The following is a 15,193-nucleotide window of genomic DNA, read 5'->3' on the forward strand; positions in this document are numbered from 1 at the left end:
AAGGCAAGTGATCGAAAAAACGGGTAATTGTGTAGTCCCGAGGAAAACGATGCCGTTGAGCAGTGTGCAAGAGGTGCATGGAAGACTGGAAGTTGTGTATTTGGGGTGTCCTAAGAGAACATGGGCTGTGAGGCTTTGTCGGTGGCCTGGGGGAAGCTCCTTTCCCTGCTGGCCGGCGTGCCCTTCGCCCACGTTTGCCACGGGGCACGACGGCCCACCAGTGCCCAGAGGTAGGGCTTTAGCTCTACGCGCAAAGGACCCTGCCTGGAGCCCATCATGTCACCGTGGTCTTGCGGCCATGGTGAACAAGAGTGAGGACACAGCCACGCTCGGCTCCCCCCCCCGGCGTGCTGAGCGCAGGAGCGGTCCCACGGGGGCACTCCGGTAAAAGGGAGAAAGCCGCGTCACCTCCGAAGGCTGTAGGGGTAAACAGATCCTCGAGCACCGCCGCCGCGGCTGGTTCCAATGGGGAGGCAAGTAGGAGCACGTTCCACCGCACACACACACCGCCCGCCGCCTGCGCGGGGCCAGGCGCCGCGCCAGGGTAGTGAAAGAAGTTCACTCGCCTGCGCGCTACTCCTGCCCGCCCGCCGCTGACGTGGCTCAGCTCTCCCCAGATACAGCGCACGGCCGCCGCTCCGTCCCCGCGCCGCGGCGCCCGAACGTGGCAGTCGCCCCCGGTTGCGCACCCGCGCAGGCAGCCATCGCTGCATCCGCGCGGCGCACCCCTATCACTCTCCCCCCACCCGTGCGCGGATTATGGGCGCCGCTTTCACTCCTAGAGAGGGACTTGCGCGGGAACACACAGCACAAGCGCTACCCCCACCGCTGCCCTGACAGCGGACTCCGCAATGCGGCCGCGACCAAGCTGCGCGCACGCGGAGACACTTGCGCGACACACAAACCCCTACACCCCTCCGTGCGCGCCGGCTCTATTTGTTTACAATCGATTACGTCACCCCCCACCCCCCCTCCCGCTCGCCGTCCCCGCCCCGCAGCCTGTCGTCACAATGGTGCGATCGCCGTATTGGCGGCGGCGCGCCCCCGGCGCCGTGACGTTGCTTCCGTCTGTCGGGATCTATAAGAAGGGGCGTGCAGCAGGCAGCTCCCTTCGCCTCTCGCAGCAGGAAATGCGGGGAGCGCTGCCGCGGCCGCCGCTGCTGCCGCCGCCGCCCCCCTGCCGAAGGAAGAGGAGGCGGAGGCTGCCGCCCCCGGGATGTGAGCTCGGCTCCGCCGTTCGCTCCTCTCCCAGTTAGAGCCGTTCCGTTCCCGTCCCGTCCTGCTCCGCGCCGGTCGCCCCGCGCCCCGTCCCTTCCCAGCGCCGGCTGTCCCGGAGAGCTGGCTGCCGCCCGCCGCCGCCTCCATGCATCCCGCCCTGTACACCCGGGCCAGCATGATACGCGAGATCGCCGCGGCCGTGGGTTTCATCTCCAAGTTCTTGCGGACCAAGGGGCTGATGAATGAGCGGCAGCTTCAGACCTTCAGCCAGAGCCTGCAGGAGTTGCTGGCAGGTGAGGCGGCGTGGGGCGGAGGGAGCCGCTCTATCCCTCTCCGCCGTGGGGCCGCCCGCCTGGGACGGCGGGGTGCGGGCGACAGCTCCGATCGAAGCAGCGCCGCGCCCAGCGGGTGACTGGGGCGGGTGGAAGGGGAAGAGGGGCTGGGGCCGGTGCGGGGCTCCGTGACAGAGGCTCCCCTTTTCCAGGGATCCCCCGTCGGTTCCGAGGCGGCTTCCTCGGGTGGGGGCGGCAGGAGCGGGCTGTAAACAAAAGGGGCTCGGCAGCCCCCCCTTGGCTCCCTAGACAAAGCGTTCCGAGCAGCCTGGACATGGGCTCCGCTCCAAGGGCTCAAGCCGCCCAGTTTACACAAGGAAAAATGCTCCGAAGTTGCTATTTTTTTTTTTTTTTTGTGTGTGTCAGTAAAACTAATCGGTGGACTATGAGCCTCAGTTCCCCTTTCTTTTGGAAAATCTTTTAGCCACCTGACAGCCCTGGTTAGGATCAAATACCGAGGGTTTCTTCGCTGCCCTGTGGGTTTTGTAATCCCGAGCCTGTGTCCCAGTGCGCTTGGTAGTGTCTATAAGTAGTCTCAGACCAAGAGGGTTTTGGGTGGGAGAACACTCCTAAGGTAAGTGAAGTCACTGCTGTCTCGCCCTGGAAAACAGGCTGGGAAAGAGCAGTGGTGAAATACGGCTTGAGTCAGTTGGTAAACGCTGCCCAGCTCCTTCCCTGTTTATTTTTGGGTGTTTTTAGAACGTGAGGATCTGAGCATGGGTGTGATCTCGAGAGGAGGCTGGAAAGGTGCTTTTTCACTTCTTGGTTCTGGAGTTTTGAAGCCTTTGAGTTTTTCTGCTGCGTGTGCAATCACTTCTGTATTCTAGTTTGTTTCTGTGAATGCCAGGAAGTTGTATTTTATTCCCTTTCGATGGCAAATGTTGTTCTCTGTGTATAGTAGTGTGAAATGGTAACTTTGTACACAAGTGTTTCCCAAGGGGTGTTGCAGTTATGTAAATCATCAGCAAGAATAAAGGGTATAATGATTTTTCAGGTCGCTCAATGCTAAAACAATCAGCTTTCCCAACATCTCAAGGCGTGAAAGTTGCCAGCGAACAGTGAACACTGTCCGTCTTTTTGAACAGGGATTTAAAGAGGATAATTTTTTTTATTTTATTTTATAGAACATTATAAACACCACTGGTTCCCAGAAAAGCCATGCAAGGGATCAGGTTACCGATGTATCCGGATCAACCATAAAATGGATCCTCTCATTGGACAGGCAGCACAGCGGATTGGATTGAGCAGTCAGGAACTGTTCCAGCTTCTTCCCAGCGAACTCACTCTATGGGTTGACCCGTATGAAGTGTCCTATCGTATTGGAGAGGATGGCTCCATCTGTGTGCTGTATGAAGCTGCACCAGCAGGAGGTAGCCAAAATAACACCAACATGCAGATGGTAGACAGCAGAATAAGCTGTAAGGAGGAACTTCTCTTGGGCAGAACTAGCCCTTCCAAAAGCTACAATATGATGACTGTATCAGGTTAAGATATAGTCTGTGGATGGATCACCTTAAAATGGATGGATAAATTTGGTTTTTACTTTGGGTGGGCACCTCTGGGGATGGATTATGGAATTTAAACCATGTCACAGCTGTGAAGATCTGGCACACGTTAGAGTGGTGTACTTTAAAGTGACAGTGCCATAGTTTGGACAGTACCTTTCAGTGATTTAATAGCCTGTGAGTCAAAATGATTGCAACTTGCTAGGGAGTGAAGAAGATCTAGGAAGGGTCAGTTTCTCCAAGACATCTTACTTTAATTTCTACATCAATTTTCAACCCCAATCTGTATTTATAAAGTGATTCTCTGCGGTAGGTCTTGCAGAGTAAATTTGCACTATTACATTTATTAATTGTTAGCATTTTTGGCAGCTCAGTAACAAGACATTATTATGAACACCATAGTACTGGAAATTTTGTTTTTCAGACTTTTACCTAGCACTTACAAATATGTATAAATGTACATAAGATAAACTAGTAAGTATGACCTGGGGAAATGGTCAGATCTTTACATGGGACTCAAAAGTAGCAAGTGATCAGAATCTGCCATGGCAACAGGCTTTAAAAAGACCTTATAAAGACACTGTCTGAACTGTGGTGTTAGCACCAGCCAGCTATCTGTACATTTGCTAGCTTGTAGTTTTCTAAGACTGAGTAAACTTCTTATTTTTAGAAAGTGGAGGTCTGGTTTGTAATTTCCTTGTTCTTAATTGGGTAAAAGTCTTTTCCACAAACCACCATCTATTTTGTGAACTTTGTTAGTCATCTTTTATTTGGTAAATTATGAACTGGTGTAAATTTGTACAGTTCATGTATATTGATTGTGGCAAAGTTGTACAGATTTCTATATTTTGGATGAGAAATTTTTCTTCTCTCTATAATAAATTGTTTCCTATCTTGGCATTTTAATTAATCTCCTGTCTTGATTACCTAGGATCAGTTAAAATATTTTTGTCTCACAGTGGAAACAAAACAGGTACTATAAAGGCTTAAGAATGTCAATGGCACCCTGATGCTAGGGGACACTTGTACAGACATGGATTAATGAAGACCTCATATGTAAATGCTTGAGAAGTTTAGGGAAACACAATGATGTACATGTCACTTTTAATCTTTTAAAATCAATGTGGAAATAACTCCAGGGCCAATAATTCCAGGATATAAGGAAAAGGTACAGAAATAACATCCGCCAAAGATGACTTGAATAAATCCAGAGGATTAAAATTTACTTGGCTTCCTGATGAAGGATATAGCAAACCTAAATGTCCATTTTGACCTACTTGCTCACAAGTTCTCAGTTCTTCCCTGATGGATTCCCTGCTCAGTAAGAGTTTCTGGGGCAAGTGTCTCTTAGCCTTAAGAGCAGGTTAACCACTCTACAGAAATGTTGCTCGCCTTTTGCTTTCTTCAGATGCAAGACTTTCACTTTAGAAATCATTAAGATGGGATTCAACAAAAGGTATGTAGATCTTTTTTCCCAAACTTAAAAGGTTGGTTGAGGCCCATACTTATATTTGTGTTCAAAGTTAATGAATGATGTGGAGATGTGATTCACTTAAGCACCACACCGTCATTTGTATACAGCACAGTAGTTAGTTACACTTGAGAGGAATTCCTTACCACTTCATTTACGCTTGATGAAGTGCAGGAGTAAAGCTGAAGAACTTTCTGGTCCTTATCTCCTGTGTGCTTTGTTTTGTGAGTGTTTAATAAAAGGCCTACCCAACTTAGTCACTTCAGTAGGAGAAATGCTGCTTTTTCTCTGAAGGAAGAATAATCGTTACTTGCCAGCTGTTTAATAGCTTGAACAGAACTGAGCTTTAGACTTGCCATGCATTGTGGCAGCTGCTACTCAAATGTGAGCCTTTACAATGTGGCAATCCTAATATCATATCTAGTTCAATCTTTGTTGTCTGCTCTGTAATATAACTGATTATAGATAAGCAAAACCAAGACTGAATGCTGGAACTTTTTTTACTAATATTTTCCCCACTCTTTTTTTAAAAGCTTAGCTTTACAGATGGGTTTTTTTGCCATGAATGTATGTCAACATTCAGCACTGTAAAGTGTTGCTGGGGCTTCTGTACTATGTGGCGTAGACTGGTGAAAGCATAAGTGTTCTGAAGCAGTGAACTTTAAAGAGCTTTCTCAGTATCTGGATCTGGCAATAACATCTTCAGAAGCCTCAGAATGAGCTTGCTGTAAAGTACTGATGTTAGTCATACATAGATTCAAAGTGTAGATGCACATCCTGATAGCTTAAAAATTCTGCTACTTTTAAGATGATGCTTTCAAGTTAAGTCTGTAAGGAAGAGATTTATTCAAGCTGTAGGAGTACTCAGAGGCATTTCTGTTGCATTACATGTCCGCAGACAGCATAAGTGTAGCCAAATAGAAAGAAAAACATTGAGCTTGGCTTCCTGTAAAGCTATATTAAACTTTCATGAAGCTTGCTGCTGCCTTAGCTGTGCTTGGTATATCGTGGTGCTGCTTATAGTCTTTGCTGCTGCACAGAAAGAACACCATCAGAAAGGGTAGCTGTGTAGTTGATCTTTGACATGATCTATGCACGTTATGAAAGCATTAGCTGTCGGTACTTTCTTTTGATAAGCACAGCTTTGTAAGGCAGCAAGTATTCCATCTGCGAGGCTGGTATTGACACTGAACCAAGAATGAGCCTGCATCCTTAGATGGTTAACATTTTAGTCCTTTTACGGTAGGGTGCTTTCATTCATGGCATAATTTTCAGCTGCAGCTGTAACTAGTAATTGGTACAACCTGTGTCCTCGGAGTTGTTGGGATTTCTTCCAGCTGGAATTTAAATGTACCCCAATGTGCACACAATGTGCCCTTGTTTGATTTTGAAAGTACTTAGCATACTGGGGCAGCAGGGCATAGGAAGGACTCCTGAGAGAAATGGAGTATGTCTGTAGGAGGTGGCTGTTGCCAATCCTATGTTTTGGTGTAGGTAGAACAAACAGAGCACTAAGCTAAACACTTGTCGCTTTTGAATTTTGTTTAAGGTGCAATTATGAAACTAGCAAGGCTTTTATTTTAATGCAAACATTAGAGATGAGAGAGCACATTCAAGACCTGCTTGCCCAGTGCACGTTAGTTAAATTAGATGGACTTTCCTTATGAAGCACTGAATAATCCTGTTGTTGGTGTAAGGGCAGGCTAAGCTGTATGCAATTTTAATGTTACTGCTCTCCTTAGACTGGTGGACTGGTCTACTAAGAGTTGTTCACCATTCAGTGAATGTCTTTATAAAGTGTACAGTTGCCTTTTAGTTTATGGCAGGTGAGCAAACATTTCTTTTCCTCACAGTATGTTCTATGCATGGTATCATCCTATGCACTCAAGTTTACTTTTGTATTTCATGTTTGGTAATAATGATGCTCTTGTACAGATTGTATTTTACATATCCTGTAAGAATTTTCATCCTTCTTTTTTGCAGTTGTGTATTTTCTTCCTGTTTATTCTGGAGATGTACATCTCCAGTTATTTGGACCATGATAACTTTCTTCCTGTAGTTCTTCAGGTCATTCTTAGGTCTGAATAGAGATGAGAGGGCTTGCTTTCATTCAATTACTAATAATGCTGAATTTAGTTTTCTACTTTTCTGCTGACTCTGCAAAGATTTTCCAGTAGAGGTGTATGACAGGACTCATCGTGCCATGGGATTTTCTTATTATTAGTTTGCTCTATCAGTCTGCATGAGAATTTGGAAGTAACCTACGTAAGGCACTCTTCTGATGTGAAAATGCCAGCACCAGCCTCTAATTTGTGGTATCTCATATTGAATCAGTTCATAGGATAAAAGTCTTTCCTATTTGTCACTAAAAAGAGTCTTCTTGGATCAGAAGATGAAGTTGTGCTGTCTCGTGTCATAGCTAGTGATGACAATTCTGAAGGCTAAATATTTTTCAGCCCATATGCTCTTGACTGCCTTCCATTTATATGGGTAAAAGAGTAGCTTGGGAGATGATTTAGAAGCAGGGGGAACTGTGCTGCAATAGTAGGACCTTACAAAACAGTTTACTGATGTGCAAACCATAAAGAATCCAGTTAATGCTCCTGGAGTGGTTGGTTCGTGCTGATGCTTGTAAACATTTCTGTCACCAAATTAAGCAGATGTCACTGAACATGAACACTATGCATAAGATGTCCTTCTAATTAACCTTGCTTACTTATGCTGGGAGAATATGATCTCTTGTTATTGTACAGGTTAGCAATGAATAAAATTAAGAACATTGCTGCTTTTCTTTTTTTTTTGTGTATCTACGTAAAGCTTACTTCTGAGTTTCCATAAATCAAGTAGCACTCTACATTTACTCCACATTTTCCACAATTTCTTCTACTTGATGCCATATTTTTTTAGGGAAAATAGTTTATATTGGCAAAAGCTGCCACTCGACTGAAGAACATTAAAGCTGTTTTTAGTTTAAAGAGTGAAACATCTATAGACTGGAGATAAATAGCTCTCCAGAAAAAGGAATGTATATTTACACGTTCTTGGTGTAATAGCAGAGGTTATTTTTGCATGTTTCAGATTTACATTCCAATGTGAACATTGTGAAGCAGGATGTTAATTCAGTGGCTTTCAAGGGTTGGTAGGGCAAGCTGGGCTTAAACAGTAAATGCTGTATTAATGGTTAGCAGTGACAATTTCATCAACATAGGAATTGCAGGGTATAATTAATGTCAGTTGCTTTGACACTGTGCTCTAATGTATGGTTTCAACCTTTCTTTCAGTAGCTGTTGGAGAATGCACTATGACAAATTATTGCTGATACAAAATAGGTCAACAGTAAAATGGCTGACTTACCATAAATGAGCAGAGCTAAACTGTTGTAACTTAATGTCCAGTGGAATTTTCTTAGTGGCTAAGTCTTCTGTGCCCTTGTGTTTCTCAAGCATGAACCTTGTCTACAGCTTTTCCTAACTCCTTATTTCCTAACCACTTGATATATTTGCCTAAACAAGAAGGGATATTTCCTCCCAGCTGCTGGGAAGAAATCCACATGAGCAGTAATACTGCAGGAGTGACAGTGGATATTTGCCCTAGTAGTATTGCAGTTCTGTGACTGCAAAGCTGGCAAGGAGGGATGTCTCAAAACTGAGGAAAAAAAGCAAAACGCTGCATCTTCATTTTGAGATTTTTCTTCATTGAAAGGGACCCATGACAGTACATGAGGAAGGCAAACATGGTTGTTCGGATGAGAAAATGTAGAGTACATTTTTGCAGAGGGATGAGTTTACCTTGCGATTCCTTGTGATCAGCTGCTCAGTCTCTCATCGCAACTTGCATCAACCTTTTAAAGTTTCCTTGAGAGGTGTAGCTTTATTTCACCTCTTGGATGTCAGGAAATGCCTTCTAGCTGTGTAGTTTTTCTGAGCATTATAAAATCCAGCGTGATTTCATGTGATTTTAAGTCCTGAAATTTTATGTGCTGATTATATAACTAAATAAAGTGATAAATAAATGAATCTGTTAGTGTTGTAGGAATGCAAGGAAGAAGAACATCAGCATTCTTGGAGCAGCCTTGAATGTGTGCAAGGAGCAGCAGTGTCTAAAATGGCCACTGACAGGGGCAGGGCTGGTGATCCTGCCCAGCTTTCATGGTAGGGTTCCAGACTGCACACTTACCTAACGGGCTATATAACAAGGAGTTAAGGCTTGGGTACAGCTTCTAACTCCAAGGTCATCTTAAAGACAGATATCTAGTACCTATTGTATCATCTGCTGATACTAACTGCAATTAAAAAAATCCAGCAGAATATGCCCTTGCTGTTCTATGTTCTATAAAATGAATTTTTTATTCCTTTTTGTAACCTAAGAACACGTGTCTTTGGAGTTCTGCTGGCCACAGGTTAATTGATGAGTTTCTTGTACATTGAGAAGAATATTGAAAGACAACATTCCTTCCATGCATTGAAGTTTAAGCCAAATTTTATTTGTATATACACAGGGGCACATATTTAAATTTCTTGTATAAATATATATATGCACATACATATTCAATTGCTAGAGTATTTTTTGGTGGGTCATCCTGAAGTCCCTGCTCACTGTGATTTAATTCACAAATCATTGCAGGTGTTCTGAACATTGTAAATTCACATAGATGGAGGAAAATTCTCCTCATCTTGCACTTTTTGTGCCTTAATACATTGGTATTAACAGGAACACGTCTTCCTCTTTTTCAACTTTCTGAATGTGAATTTGCAGCTCAGCTCAATTTGCTAGTCAGTTGAGCAGATTTTCAAGATTTTCAGTAGCATTTTAAAGCAATTCGTACTTGTCAAAAGGAATGCTTGCAACATTTTAATCAATTTAACATCAGGCTGAAATGAAATAAAGCTAAGATACTGTTAGGATCTTAACTGTACATTCATACTAATACTTTGTAATGAAGAAGAGAGCTTTCTCTGGTTGCTGGTAAGCAGTTGTCTGAACAACTAGCGAAAGGTTCGTTTCGGTTGAGCCTAGCATGCTTCCCTAGATGGGTGCACCAGAACAGTTGCTTATGCCTGATAGAATTCAGGTTCTGTAGTGTGTGAATTAGAAATCTGTTTACAAGTGTGAAAGGCTGTATATCATAACTGCAATATCTTGCTGCCTCTGTGGTACACCTACTGCTACAAAGTTATGCTGGTGATACTAACCAACCTTTGTAATTCCACCCCTACCTTTAGCTTGTGTTATAATAATTGCTTTTTTAACCCTTAACTGCTTGCTTCCTTTGTCATGTATAGCCAGTCGTCTAATTCCCCAGCTTGCAATCAGCTGTTTGTAGACTTCAGATCCATAGGGAGAAAATAAGGCAGTGGAAATGGCAGTATCAGTCTGAATCATGATGACATTAAAGCAATGATAAATTTAGTTTCATGTTTATGAAGGATCTGTTTCTGTGTGACAAAGGTATCAGAGTCTAAATTTTGATGATATTTATCATAGTTCATTTGTTGTCTGGATATATTTAACATGGATGAAGCTTTTGTAATATAACTGAGAAAAACCGTGTTGTAAGTATGTAAGTACTTTTCAGAAGGACAGCTGAACAGATGTATCTGCCTGATTGTTTATCCTAATGTTCCTGTGACTATCTTCAAAGCTTGTTGCTTGCAGAATTGACAAGTCCTGCATCATGAACAGCAGAGCCCTGACTCTGAGTACTGAAAGTGATAGCTTCTGCAATTATTCAGTAGAAAAATACGTGCACTGTTCATAGAGTTTACTGAGGTTAATTCCAAGCCAAGCTGATATGTGTACAAAATGTCTCCTGAATTATCAAACTGATGCAACCCTGTGTCTAATTCTGCAGTGCAAATATGTTCATTTCCTTCTCTTGCCCCTTTTGGTACACCTCCCTGTCTATAGGAGCATCCCTTTGTAAGCAGTTTGCATTCAATAAAAGGAAGACTGGAGTTCCAATGTGATCTGCGCTTTTAAAACCTAAGACCCCAGCCTTTGCACATTCCTAATTTTACCGTTATGAGTACCATGAAGCCTTTTGACTTATTCATGTGAATACGTCATGTGCCCTTCAGTATTTTAGGAGATCAAATATGTGTCAAAAGCTTTCCCAGTGAAGCAGAAATGTGGGGTTTTTTATCATTTCCATAGGTACTGGAAGGCACATTAAAATCTTTATTTTTGACTTAAACTTTCCTCTTTATTACTGTAGAATAGAGATAGCGAATAGGCTGAAAAGAGAATGCTGCACACCTACTGCATCATGATCTCATTCTCAACATGATTGCCTTGGTGCTTGCCAGTTCCGATGTTCATGAGTCACACTCCAGTATGTGATTTGCTTAAAAGCAATAAATGTCAGTGCTTTTATTTACAATCTGCCTTTGAAGATTTGAAAGTCATAACTTTAACGTATTTTTTCTACAACTATGAAGGCTAGACGCTACCTTTACCTTTTTCTTTTAAATGAGAGATGAAAGCTTTGACTGATGTATTGCTAGGTCTGACCTAGCTGCAGTGGGTTAAGATGTGTAACTATCCAAACCCAATCCTTCCTCCACTTTGCCAGAAATTACTATCCTGTTAGGTGAGGTGGCAGAAATGGCTCTTCTGACGCTTGCTCAGAATTAGCTGAACTTGTTAGGGTTGGTCAATTTGTGTCATGTCAGACCGCAGTGCCTGAGACACAATGGGAGCCCAGTGCTGCTGTCACATCTGCTGGGGAGCTGGCAGGCTCTGGCAGACGGCTGGGGGTGTTGGAGATGTGGTGAGCTCAGCGACTGTATGTGTCACCAGGCTGCAAGAGCTAGGATGTTTAAGGCAAACACACTTGTGCTGAAATTTAGGAAGGGGTCATGTATGGTCTGGGAAGGGGAAGAAAGGAGAGAGCAAAAGATTGGACAATCCGTATGGTGAGTCAGTGGGAAAGAACTGAACGTAATTCCATGTAATAATGACTCAGTCCCATTGTTTATAGTTCTTGAGAGTGTCTGATCACATGGGCTGCAACGTACACATTTGTATGCTGTCCTTGAGGATAAGCAAGGGAATTTACAGGGGAAAAGTACCCAGCAAGCTTTTAATTTTAGCTTACTTCTTGTGTATGTCTGAAAGTTTCCTTATTCTAAATCTCATTGCCCCAGGTTCCTGTGCCAATAAGCCTGGCGAATTTTGCTTGTGAGCTAAGCGTGCGTGATAGAAAGTGAACAAGCATTGTACAACTGTACACCAACAGGACATGGGGCGTCACTCTGCAGCATTCATGTTAGCTGCTTGTTAGATAGCACGCCAGTGGTATTTTAGGAAACAGACTTTGCACGTTCACAATTCAGTGGATAATCCTGTCCTTCATCTTCGTGGTCCTTGAGTTTGGTATGTGTTTAACTGCCTCCCCTGTTACTATATATTGCTCAAGTCCAAGATAAATGGCAGTGCTGATTTGCTGGAATTAGGTTCTCAAGTGATTATTTTCTCCGCAGCCTGCTTTCCAGATGTAGCTGTAGGCAGTGTGGATCCAGCCTGGGCTGCAGATAATGTAAGGTCAGCAGCCAGGGGAGCTGCAGTGATGTAGAAGGCAGTTACTCTGTCAGTGGTGGTGGGGGGGGGGGTATAAGATAAACTGCAAAGAGGCCTTTTTGGCTAATGATTTCTAAAGAAAGAGTCCCTTTCAGTGGAAATTATTCAGGGGGAGTTAATTGTGGTTGGTTGGCTGTTCCCGTGGTGGGCCTGCGCACTGCCGCACCTTCTAGAGAATTGTCAGGTTACCTAAAATGTTCAGCAGTTCAGTTACATACATGCTGCATGTACATGGAGGTATGTATATCCGTGCGAATACACAAGAACCTAAATGAAGGCTATGAAAGAAGAGATTGGAGTGGACACCTTGGTATGGTTGAACAATTATTATTGTGTAACATTTGTGCAAAAAGTGGTGAACAGATCCAAAGGCAAGACAACACCTGATGTCCTTCTCTCTGGAAACATGAGGAGAATTCTTATACTTAGCCTTTTTATCTGAAGTTCTGTCCTTTGGAGAAATGCCAGTGAGAGGAGGGAACTGGAGAAACTTGCGGGTGGAAAGTCAAAGGAAAGTCTGAAGTTAGGGCTCTCATTACAGAATGTTCAAGCCATGAACAAATGTCATTTTCTGAATAGGTGTGACATAGGTGTCATCAGTTTGGGTTTAAGTTAATTTGGTTGTTTTTTATCAGGAGCTGGAGAAGCTGATCCACAGGTAAAGAAAGTACTTTCAGAGAGGCTTGTCACCTCTTTTACTAGTGCCCTGCATCCAGGTGAGAATGCCTCTCCATGCCCTGTTGGCTTCTCTCTCCCCAGATTAACTGTCTCCGGTCACCTCCACACCTGAGTCTGAGACCTCTTCCCAAGGCTTTCCTGGTGGCTGATGAAGAAATAACATTCTGCATGGAAAAATCCTCAAACTGATTTCAGTGTCCTAGGCTAGAGGGGATGCATTCCAGAGTAAGCACTGGGCTCTCTTCTTCTATGAAGAAAGAGCACTCAGTCCATCTAGTTAGGTCCTCTCCTTCCACATGGTCCTACATGTGATTGTTTAATGTGCTTTAGCTTGCAGTATATTGATTAGGTACCTGTCATTGTTTTAATAACTCCTAATGCCCCAAATGAGGAATAGGTTACTCTGCTCAAATGTTCATGTGGGAATACACTGGAATTGCAGTACCTAGCAGGAAATCATTAGCAATATGTTTCCTGAATTTTGGAAGCATGTGTTTAAGTAGTTGGAATGGTAGAAATGTATTTCTGAGAAGTTGCAGGGTTTGGCTTGTCCCATGGCAGCTTCCCATGCTCTGTGCCCTTGGGCATACATACTTTTCCCCAGGGAATTTTGTACTACATGCTAATTTATATATATTACTTTCTTAGGTAAAGAAGAAATAAATCTTTATTTCATTCCCCATTTCATGCTTCTCTCAGTTTTCAAAAGTCCATTCCCAAACTGAACACAGCTGGACTCTGGCTCCTGGGTGGTAGCTGTTGGGGTGGTAGCCCTGCCAGGTGAATTATACCTCTAGTTCAGGTGTTCAGGGTTTGGATGAGAGTATTGGGCTGTCAAACCATTTGAGGAATCACATGGTAGGATGGGGTCTCTCTGCTTCTTTCAGGTAGCATTGCAGGTGTTGCAGAGCCAGAGGAACAGAAAAGTATTGTCTGATAGTGGCTACCAAAGTGCAAGAGATGTACTCTCACTGCATCCTGGAAAGTGCCTGGTAAAGGAGTCTCTGCCAGTTTAACATGGTTGTTTTTCTGAGTCAAAGCCAGCTGGATAATAGATGCTGCCTATTGTACTCTGCAGTCTTGAAAAGAGAATTTTCCCCAGTACTACTGCTGACTTCTTGGGACATCTTAAGTTATTTAAATGGCAATACTTTTATGTAGTAGCTACAGATCACATACCTGTTTACTTTTTTTGTAACCCACCGATAAAAGTATCAACAGTAAACTATAAGGAGTCAGAATAAGATTAAAACCAATCTTTCTCATGCAGCTCCAGATTATGGCTATCTTTATCTTCTCAAACATCCATTTTTGGATGAGAGTTGTATGCTGTTGTGAAGCTTTGGGAATCTTAAAATACAGAAGGGCAACCCAAGGAAGCAGGGCAACCTTAACATCATCCTTATGAAATAGTGAAATAAGTTTAGGAAGCAAGAAGGGCTGCCCCATGTCCTCTTACTTTAGGAGACTGCTAACACTTTCCTAAGTGCTTGTTTTCTTTTTGCTGCACGAAACCAGGAGGGTGGTTGTATTGAATTGGCATCTTGTGAAACAGGGTTGTCTCATGGCACGGAAGATGCTTACTCATTTCAGGGAAGGGCAGCCAGGGCCACTAAAAGAGCAGAGAGCAACAGATAGACTCAGAGGTGTCACTGTTTTAGGTGGTGCACTGAACTCCACCTTATCTTTCTTTTAATGTGTTTTAAATAAAGCTGCCTCCTACTCCTGTTTATCTGTCCAGCTAAAAGTGATGGTGAAAAGGACCAGACAGTGAGCTCAAATTCAGAATAGCACACAAGTGCATCAAATTTCATTGTTTCTCCTAAATTTTACACTTGTGTTTCCATTAAATGGTAGGAGGGGGTCTGTCTGTATTTTATCTGGCTCTGTGCATTTTATTGCACATTTATTTTAAACATCACCTTTCAGCTGAATGTATGGATATTCAGTGACTGCATAAACCCCCACAGTATCATACTTTTTGCATGATGATCCATTGATATGGTTGTGAATTTATCCTACTCATAAATTAATGCACCTAGAAATAAATAGTTGTGGGTTATTTTATTTTGCTTTGCTTTTCAAAGTAAGTTGCTATTCAGTTTTGGCTTGCTGTCTGTGTTTGTGAATGCTGATGGATCATTTTAGTTAAATCCACTAAGAAGTTCCTCAGTTGAACAGTGTAATTCAGATTACATAGAACAGATTGGTGTTACCTTGAATTAGAGGGAAAGATGCTGTTGATTGCCGCAAATGAATTTCCTCTGTGAATGTGGCAATATAGGAGTGAGTCATGGCTTAATTTTTTAGGTTGAGGCTGCTCTTGCTCTCGACAAAGAACATTCCCAGGCTCTACTTGATTTTGGAGAGAAGAGGATTTGTCCCTTGGTGATCTGACATACAGAGCTTTC

The 15,193-nt window shown here is 43.3% G+C and overlaps 1 protein-coding gene and 1 long non-coding RNA gene across 2 annotated transcripts in view; both read left to right on the forward strand.

The window, feature by feature from the left end:
- The first annotated feature begins 1,311 nt into the window (after positions 1–1,311).
- On the forward strand, positions 1,312–3,961 carry BTG1 (BTG anti-proliferation factor 1). Its single transcript, XM_061351305.1, has 2 exons — positions 1,312–1,511; positions 2,675–3,961. Exons 1-2 carry the CDS (start codon positions 1,364–1,366, stop codon positions 3,037–3,039), a joined length of 513 nt encoding a protein of 170 aa, XP_061207289.1. The 5' UTR covers positions 1,312–1,363; the 3' UTR covers positions 3,040–3,961.
- Positions 3,962–5,029: 1,068 nt separating this feature from the next.
- The window catches only part of LOC133211142 (uncharacterized), a 29,869-nt gene continuing 19,705 nt past the window's right edge, over positions 5,030–15,193 (forward strand). The window contains exon 1 of the long non-coding RNA XR_009725130.1: positions 5,030–6,352. This is a non-coding gene — a long non-coding RNA (uncharacterized LOC133211142). The remainder of the gene's footprint in view (positions 6,353–15,193) is intronic.

Source organism: Neopsephotus bourkii, unplaced genomic scaffold, assembly GCF_033783945.1.
Source record: "Neopsephotus bourkii isolate Nb327-2 ecotype Australia unplaced genomic scaffold, CSIRO-AGI_Nbou_v1 NB_567, whole genome shotgun sequence".
Taxonomy (NCBI): Eukaryota; Metazoa; Chordata; class Aves; order Psittaciformes; family Psittacidae; genus Neopsephotus; species Neopsephotus bourkii.